The sequence below is a fragment of the Erinaceus europaeus genome, chromosome 2, assembly GCF_950295315.1.
Source record: "Erinaceus europaeus chromosome 2, mEriEur2.1, whole genome shotgun sequence".
Taxonomy (NCBI): domain Eukaryota; kingdom Metazoa; phylum Chordata; class Mammalia; order Eulipotyphla; family Erinaceidae; genus Erinaceus; species Erinaceus europaeus.
In genome coordinates, this window is record NC_080163.1 from 38,203,373 (window position 1) to 38,213,077 (window position 9,705).

At 39.8% G+C, this 9,705-nt stretch overlaps 1 protein-coding gene across 2 annotated transcripts in view; it reads left to right on the plus strand.

Moving 5' to 3' along the window:
* Positions 1-9,705, plus strand: part of SEC24A (SEC24 homolog A, COPII coat complex component) — a 74,024-nt gene that overhangs the window by 61,100 nt on the left and 3,219 nt on the right. For both annotated transcript variants that reach the window (XM_016186780.2, XM_016186781.2), the window contains 4 exons: positions 582-719; positions 2,609-2,713; positions 3,279-3,371; positions 9,251-9,354. In XM_016186780.2, coding sequence (XP_016042266.1) covers positions 582-719; positions 2,609-2,713; positions 3,279-3,371; positions 9,251-9,354 — 440 coding nt within the window. The remainder of the gene's footprint in view (positions 1-581; positions 720-2,608; positions 2,714-3,278; positions 3,372-9,250; positions 9,355-9,705) is intronic.

Below are 9,705 nucleotides of genomic sequence, written 5' to 3' on the forward strand. Positions count from 1 at the left end.
CAGTGCTAATAACAAGCAAGCAAACAAAGCACAAATAATTTAGCCTCTTTCAACTTCAATTTCCCTTTCTGAAAATTCAACATGTGGAAGATTATTGTGAAGATTAAATAAGATGGATATTGCACCTATGAAGTACTATTATGAGGTTACACTTTTACATTGTAGAGATTAGTTTTCAGAGGGAAATATTATGTAACATTTTGGTGTACTGTGTGATGATTACCTCAATAAATTTAGTTAACAACAACAAAAATACCAATGAAGTAGCTCAGTGTATGAGGGAGGGGATGACTTACCTAGTGGAGCGTATGCCTTGCTTTTACCATGGGAACACCAGGGATGGCATCAGGGGAGTTCCACAGATTGTGGAGTGGAGCTTTGGAGTTCCTCTCTCTCTTACTCTATATCTACCTCCCCCCCCCTTTTTAATCTTTATTTATTGGATAGAGACAGCCAGAAATTGAGAGGGGTGGGGGAGAGACAGAGAAAAAAAACAGTAAATTTGCTGGAAATATTTATATTTATAGTTATGTATTTTTTTTAAATAACTTGTTTTACATAGATGTTTGTTTTTGTCACAGAAATCGTTCCAGACGGGGACAAATGCTCGTCTAGATGAACGCATTTTTGCCATGTGTCAAGTGAAAAATCAGCCATTGGTTTACCTTATGCTCACAACTCACCCCAATTTGTATAGAGTTGACAATCTTTCAGATGAGGTAAGGTTTGTTTTATTAATTTACTTGGTAAGCAGACTGTATTGGTGTGAGAGCAGAAGACTTTATTAAAGGGAGATCCACATAAATTCAGTGAGAGTGAGAAGAGTACAGATGAGTGTTGCTAAATACTTCTTACATTTGGTATTTTAACAACTGCATACTACACTGCACTGCTGTTTTTCTAAGCATAAATATCTTTTTTTTTTTTTTTTTTTGCCTCCAGGGGTATTGCTGGGGCTCAGTGCCTACACCACAAATCCACTGCTCCTGGAGGCCATTTTTTCCCTTTTGTTACCCTGGTTGTTTTACCATTGTTGTGGTTATTATTATCGTTGTTGTTGATGTCATTGTTGTTGGATAGGACAGAGGGCTAGAGAAAGATAGACACCTGCAGACCTGCTTCACCGCCTGTAAAGCGACCCCCCTGCAGGTGGGGAACCAGGGGCTCCAACTGGGATCCTTACACCGGTCCTTGCGCTTTGAGCCACATGCACTTAACCCGCTGTGCTACTGCCAGACCCCCACATAAACATCTTAAAGACATGGTGGGGGTGGGGTTAATGCTTTGCCTACCATCACTCCTTCTCCCCCTGGCCCTCTCCCATCCCCTGGCCTCCCTCACACTAAGAAGACAACAGTGATGACCAACTGGATAATTGGTTGATTTTTTTAAGATTTATTTTATTTGTACATATTATTATCATTAATTCTACATAAAGACAGAAATTGAGATGAAAGAGGATAATAGACAGGGAGGAGAAAGAGACCTATACCACTACTTCACAGCTCACAAAACTTCCCCCTGCAGGTGGGGGACCAGGGGCTTGAACCCAGGGCCTTGCACACTATACATGCCCAATCTGCTGGGTGTTCCACAACCCAGCCCTAAATAATTTTCTTCCTCCTTCTCTTTCCTTTTCTCTCTTCCTCATAATTTAAATAAATAAATAAATAAATAAATAAATATGTATAATTTTTAAGGATCTGGGTTCAAGCCCCCAGTCCCCACCTGCAGGAGGGAAGCTTCATAATCATTGAAGCAATGCTGCAGGTGTTTCTCTGTCTTTCTCCCTCCCCATCACCCTCTCACTATATACACAAGCACACAAACACCCCTCCCTCCATACCTACCTACCTACCTACCTACCTCCCTCTCTGGAGCACTGATTAGCTCTGGCTTGCTGATGAGCTCTAGGGGATTGAACCTGGGACTTCAGAGCCTCAGGAATGAGTCTCATAGCATAACCATTTCTGCCTCTAGCCAATATATATCTATGTATATACTTTAAAATTAAATGTATAAAAAATGTTGGGGTGGGAAAGATAGCGTAATATTTATACAAATAGGCTCTCATGCCTGAGTCTCTAAGGTCCCATGTTCAATCTCCTTAATCACCATAAACCATAACTGAGCAGTGGAGAAAAAAAAATGCATTGCACCAAAGCAAAGGCCTGAGGGCTTGAGGAAGACCTAGCATGGGGGTGAGAATGTTTTGCAGAATATTCAGAACTTTTACACGTTATCAACATCTGCATTTACTGTAAATCATTAATCCCCCCCTCATAAAAAGAAAAAAAGAGGGCGGAAGTAGATAGCATAATGATTATGCCTGAGGCTCCAAAGTCCCAGGTTCAATCCCCTGCACCACCATAAACCAGAGCTAAGCAGTGGTCTGGTAAACAATATATGTAATTTTAAATACATTAATAAGAAAATAAATAAGGGAAAAAATGGCTGCTGGGGGTGTTTTGCAGGCAGAGAGCCCCACTGATAACCCTGGTGGCAAAATAAAAATAGAGGTGCGCTGTTTACGCTCTCTAATACTTTTGTGTTTTACTGTGACTATATATAACCTGTGTTGAAAGCTTTACTCTTGCTGATTCCTCAGGGAGCTCTCAACATCAATGATCGAATGATACCTCAGCCACCAATTCTTCAGCTTTCAGTGGAAAAATTGAGCAGAGATGGAGCTTTCCTCATGGATGCAGGCTCTGTGAGTCATTGGATCATGATCTTCCTCACTGTCTATTACTCTACCTTCATTTCCCTTAATGGCTTTTTCTCATTACAGCATGTGCCATGTAACCTATGTACTCATATACTTGTCCCCACCATCCTCAATAGACATTTTTCATGTCAAGAATAAAATGTCTTATCATGGTATGTAGTGATTATTAGTTCAACTATAGGATATACATTCTTGTTAAACTGGCTCATTACTTTATCTCCCCCCCCTTTTTTTGACCTTGTTTATCATCTTCGTTGTTGTTGTTATTGTCATTGTTGTTGGGTAGGACAGAGAAAAATGGAGAGGGGGAGAGAAAGATAGACACCTGTAGACCTGCTTCACCGCCTGTGAAGGGAACCCCCTGCAGGTGGGGAGCCGGGGGCTCGAACCAGTATCCTGCTGCTGGTCCATTCACTTTCCTCCATGTGTGCTTAACCCACTGCTCCACCGCTCAGCTCCCTGCTTTGATCTTATAAAACACACACAGGTTTAAAGGTGGGTTAACAGTTCATAATTAAGCTACATCACAATTTTTTTTTCCTGTTCTCAGGCATTGATGCTTTGGATTGGAAAGAATTGTGGGCAGAATTTTATCAGCCAAGTCCTAGGAGTGCAAAGCCATGCATTAATTCCACAGACTATGGTAAGACTGTTTTCTTATAGTGATTGCAGTATGATACCCCATTTTTAAATTATAGCATAGTATTAAACATCTTTTCAAACAAAATGTTCCCAAAGGTTATGGTTGCTTTTCTCACTGAAAATACTCATTTTTGTGCCTTTTTTTTTAATGTAAAATTTTAATAGTTTGTTTATTGGGTAAAGACAGAGAAATCAAGAGTGGAGTGGGTGGATAAAGAGGAATATCTGCAGCCCTGCTTCACCACTTGTAAAGCTTTCCCTTTGCAGGTGGGGACCAGGGGCTTGAACCTGGGTCCTTGTGCACTGTAATGTAATGTATCATTTAACCAAGTGCACCTGGTCCCTATAATTTATATTTTTTTAATTTATATTTATTCCCTTTTGTTGCCCTTGTTGTTTTATAGTTATAGTTATTTTTGTTGCTACTGCCCAACTCCTAATTTATTTTTTTTTAAGGACTGAGAAATACAAAGAAAAAGTTGCAGAGAGAGCACTGATCATCAGCTCTGGTTTATGGTAATGCTGGAAATTGAGCTTGCGACCTCACAGCATCAGCCATAAAAGATTCATTTCTTTACTGATTTACTTAGGTGCTCAATTCTGGCTTTTGATGGTGCAGGGAATTGAATTTGGGACTTTGGACCCTCAGGTGTGAGAGTCTCTTTGTATAACCATTATACTCTTTACCCCCACCCCATAGAAATCTTTGCCTTGCCATTATACTATCTCCCCTTCCTTATCCTTTTTGCTTGTTTGTTTGTTAATCTCTGGAACTTTACTGCTCCAGGCACACTTTTTCAGGTAGAAGGTGTGAGGCGGAGGGAAAGAAACTACAACACCAAAGCTTCCTCCAGTGTGGTGACCAGGCTCGAATCTAGGTCTCATCCATGGCACACCAGCAGAAGTGTGCTATATTTTTATGGACCTTAATTTATTTATTACTGGATAGAAACAGAAATTGAAAGGGATGGGGAGGGTAGAGAGGGAGAGAGACAGAGACAGAGACAGAGACACCTGCAACCCTGCTTCACCACTCCTGAAGCTTTCCCCCTGCAGGTCCTTTTGCACTGGCATATGTGCTGCTGGGGATCAGGACCTCATGCTTGAGAGTCCAAAGCTTTAAAAAGTTCTCTAGCTGGCATAATACTGCAGTTTTTTTTGGTGTTGTGTTTTTGGCAAATGACATGTTCTTTGGCAATCTTTTTAACTGCTGCTTTAGAGCAATTAAATTGATGCTCTGAACCTCTCAGAAGGCTAGAAATGGACCTACCCTATGACCCTGCAATTCCTCTCCTGGGGATATATACTAAGGAACCCAACACATCCATCCAAAAAGATCTGTGTACACATATGTTCTTGGCAGCACAATTTGTAATAGCCAAAACCTGGAAGCAACCCAGGTGTCCAACAACAGATGAGTGGCTGAGCCAGTTGTGGTATATATACACAGTGGAATACTACTCAGCTGTAAAAGATGGTGACTTCACCGTTTTCAGCTGATCTTGGATGGACATTGAAAAAATCATGTTGAGTGAAATAAGTCAGAAACAGAAGGATGAATATGGGATGATCTCACTCTCAGGCAGAAGTTGAAAAACAAGATCAGAAAAGAAAACACAAGTAGAACCTGAAATGGAATTGGCGTATTTCACCAAAGTAAAAGACTCTGGGGTGGGTGGGTGGGGAGAATACAGGTCCATGAAGGATGATAAATGACATAGTGGGGGCTGTATTGTTAAATGGGAAACTGGGGAATGTTATGCATGTACAAACTATTGTATTTACTGTTGAATGTAAAACATTAATTCCCCAATAAAGAAATAAATATAAATAAATAAAATAAAAATAAATTGCTGCTCTGAGCCCTTGTGCTTCAGGTAGAAAGAAATAGAGAGGGAGAGGAGAGACACTATAATACTGCTTCACCACCCTTGGTGCTGTATAAGGCATTTCCATGTGCTGCTGGCTACATCAGTCAGCCTGGTTAAAACGTGCTGTAACGCATGAGCTATCTCCTGGTTCTACAAATGACCTGATTAACGATGGTTATTGAAGAACGTAATGATAGACTATTATCAGCTTTGTGACCTTAGATAAATTATTAATAGCTTCACTTGTAAACTAAAGATGCTGTTATTGCTGGGGGCAGGATGGTGGTGCACTCGGTTAAGCATACGTTAACTATGCACAAAAAACTAGGTTCAAGCCCTTTCTCCCCACCTTCAGGGAGGACATTTCATGAGAGGTAAAGAAAGTATGCAGTTGTTTGTCTTTCTCTACCTCTCCTTCCCCTCTCAACTTCTCTGTCTTATCAAATAAAATGTAGAACGGAAAAAAATAGCATCCAGGAACAGCACCAGGCCACATAATCCTGGTGGCAATAAAAAAATAATAAAATGATGCTATTGCTCATGGAGAATTGAAATAAACCATGAAGCATTTGTTAACCTCCAATGCATTTGAATGTCTTAAATATTTTACTTATTTATTAGTAAGAAAGAGAAAGGAGGAGAGAGAAGCAGAGCATCATTATAGCACATGCAATGCCAGAAGTCAAACTCAGAGGGCCTACCACTTGAGCATCCAACATTTAATCTACAACACTACCTCCCAGACTAATGGATGTTTCATTCATTTATTTATTTATTTATTTATTTATTTATTTATTGTGACCAAGGTTATCATTGGGGCTCAGTGCCTGCACTACAAATTCACTGCTCCTGTGTTTATTTTTTATTTATTTATTTATTTTTGGATAGGACAGAGAGAAAATGAGAGAGATGGGGAGAAGACAGAGTGGATGAGAGAAAAATAGATACCTGTAGACCTGCTTCACTTCTTGTGAAGTAACCTTCCTGCAAGGGCCACAAACCAGGATCCTTGTGCCTATCCTTACACTTCTTACTATGTGTGCTTAACCTGGTGCACCACCACCTGGCTCCCTAAAATCTTCAATTAAATATTTTTAATTATGTTTATTTATTGGATAGAGACAAACAGAGGGGCAGGGGAGATAGAGAGTTAGGGACACACCTGCAGCCCTACTTCACTACTCACAAAGCTTTCTCCCTGCAGGTGGGGACCGGGAGCTGAACCCAGGTCCTTGGGCATTGTAATGTGTGCATTTAACCAGGTGCTGCACCTCCTGACCACCAGATGTTTTTTTTTGTTTTTTTTTAATATTTATTTATTCATGAGGGAGAGAGAATCAGACATCACTTTGGTACATGTGCTGCTGGGGATTGAACTTGCTTAAGAGTGCTTTATCTACTGCGCCACCTCCCAGACCTAAGTTTAAAATTAGAGTTAATTAGAAAATGATCTTACCTACATCAAATTAAAAAGCTTCTTCACAGCAAAAGAAACCACTACCCAAACCAAGAGACCCCTCACAGAATGGGAGAAGATCTTTACATGCCATACATCAGATAAGAGTTTAATAACCAGCATATATAAAGAGCTTGCCAGACTCAACAACAAGACAACAAATAACCCCATCCAAAAATGGGGGGAGGACTTGGACAGAATATTCACCACAGAAGAGATCCAAAAGGCCGAGAAACACATGAAAAAATGCTCTAAGTCTCTGATTGTCAGAGAAATGCAAATCAAGACAACAATGAGATATCACTTCACTCCTGTGAGAATGTCATACATCAGAAAAGGTAACAGCAGCAAATGCTGGAGAGGGTGTGGGGTCAAAGGAACCCTCCTGCACTGCTGGTGGGAATGTCAATTGGTCCAACCTCTGTGGAGAACAGTCTGGAGAACTCTCAGAAGTCTAGAAATGGACCTACCCTATGACCCTGCAATTCCTCTCCTGGGGATATATCCTAAGGAACTCAACACATCCATCCAAAAAGATCTGTGTACACATATGTTCTTGGCAGCACAATTTGTAATAGCCAAAACCTGGAAGCAACCCAGGTGTCCAACAACAGATGAGTGGCTGAGCCAGTTGTGGTATATATACACAATGGAATACTACTCAGCTGTAAAAGATGGTGACTTCACCGTTTTCAGCTGATCTTGGATGGACCTTGAAAAAATCATGTTGAGTGAAGTAAGTCAGAAACAGAAGGATGAATATGGGATGATCTCACTCTCAGGCTGAAGTTGAAAAACAAGATTAGAAAAGAAAACACAAGTCGAACCTGAAATGGAATTGGCATATCGCACCAAAGTAAAAGACTCTGGGGTGGGTGGGTGGGTGGGTGAGGAGAATACAGGTCCATGAAAGATGATGAATGACATAGTGAGGGTTGTATTGTTAAATGGGAATCTGGGGAATGTTATGCATGTACAAACTATTGTATTTACTGTTGAATGTAAAACATTAATTCCCCAATAAAGAAATAAATTATTAAAAAATAATAATAATAAAGAAAATGATCTTACCATCATATTATCACTACCCTACCAGTTTATATTCAATCGTAGGATATTGGTTTTATGTCATCACCTTTTGATAGTTGTGGATTTAACCCCATTTATAGAATTTATTAATATCTTAATGAATTTAACAGATATGTATGTGCTAGTCTAATTATAGCTAGGATAAGTACTTGTTTTCTTATTATATTTTTATTTGTTTTCAATGAGAGAGAAAAAGAGATCAGAGCACTGCTCAGCTCTTACTTATGGTGGTGCCAAGAATTGAACCTGGGACCCCAAGGTTCTGGAAGACTGGTATACAACTGCTCCTCTATTTCCTCACCCCAAGTACTAATTTTCAAACTTTGAGTAAAATTATTGTTCTGGGGTTGGGGAGATAGCATAATTGTTATGCCAAAAGACTTTCATGTCTGAGGCCCTGAGGAGCCAGGTTCAGTCTGCAGTACCATCATAAGCCAGAATTGAGCAGTGCTCTGGTATCTGTCTCCATCTCTTCCGCCTCATTAAGATAAATAAAAAGTTTTACAAAATTGGTCAGGGTGACTAATTGTAACTACTTGAATTAATCGAGTAATTCTAGACATCATTGTAAAATGAAGCCTTAGGACTCCTCCTAAAGCAGAGTTTGTCAAACTAAGATTTTATTTATTTATTTGTTTATTTTTCTGCTTCCAAGGTTATCTCTGGGGCTTGGTGCCTGCACTCTGAATCCACTGCTCCTGGAGGCTTTTTTTCCCCCTTTGTTTCCCTTGTTTGTTATATTGTTGTTATTGCTGTCATTGTTGTTGGATAAGACAGAGAGAAATCGAAGAGGAGAGGGGAAGACGGTGAGGGGGAGAGAAAGACAGACACCTGCAGACCTGCTTCACTGCTTGTGAAGCGACTCCCCTGCAGGTGGGGAGCCAGGGGCTTGAACTGAGATCCCTGTACCAGTCTTTGCACTTTGCGCTGTGTGTGCTTAACCCACTGCTCTACTGCCGGACCCCCAAAGAATTCTATTTTAGAAGAGATAGAGAAACTGCTGTGGGTTACTCTCCCTTCCCTCTCGATTTCTGTCTGTCTCTATCCAATAAATAAAATCTAAACAAATAAATAAAATATAAAGCTCTCAGCCCTCACCTGCAGGGAGGAAGCTTCAGGAACAGTGGAGCAAGTATCCTTTTTCTCTTTCCCTTTCTGTCTTTCAGCCTCTGTCAAAAAAAGATTGAAAATAATGGCTGCCGGGAGCAGTGGAGTTGTGAAGGCACTAAGCCCTAGCGACAAAAATAGAAATGGCAAAATAATAGTAATAGTTGCATACCCTTAGTAGAAAATTGTAATGTGCCGAATCTCATGTGCTCCCCCACCCCTAAATCTCTGAAATCAATACCAACAGTTCTGTAAGGTGCCCAGTGATTCATTTACATGATCAAGTTTGAGAAGCATTATAGATAATTCATTGAGTGTCTGATAAGAATAAATTGAATGTTGTTTTTTGTTTAATAGACAAACCTTCCAGTATTAGATACACCAGAATCTGCCAGAATGACAGCTTTCATCTCTTGGCTAAGAGAGCAGAGACCATTTTTCCCAGTACTTCATGTAATAAAGTAAGTTAAAATGTTCATTTATTAGTAGTGAAACAATGTGTTTAACGATGCAGGGACCTGTTTTGAGTCATCTGTATGTGACCTGTAACTTCAGCAAACTCTTTGGAAGACTACTAAAAACAAAAGACTTTAAACAAATTGTATTAAATTGTGCTTTATATTAATTAGTAATTTGTCACAATACCACTATTCTCCCCCTCCCATATGTATGAAGTTTTTTATTAGCCAAATCTTCTCAATGTTTTAGAACTGACTATATGATAAATATCATGATGTAAGGTTGTCAGTCTTGTGATTTATTTCACTATTTTATCTGATGTATATAAATATTTTTGTCTTTTTGTTCCTAAG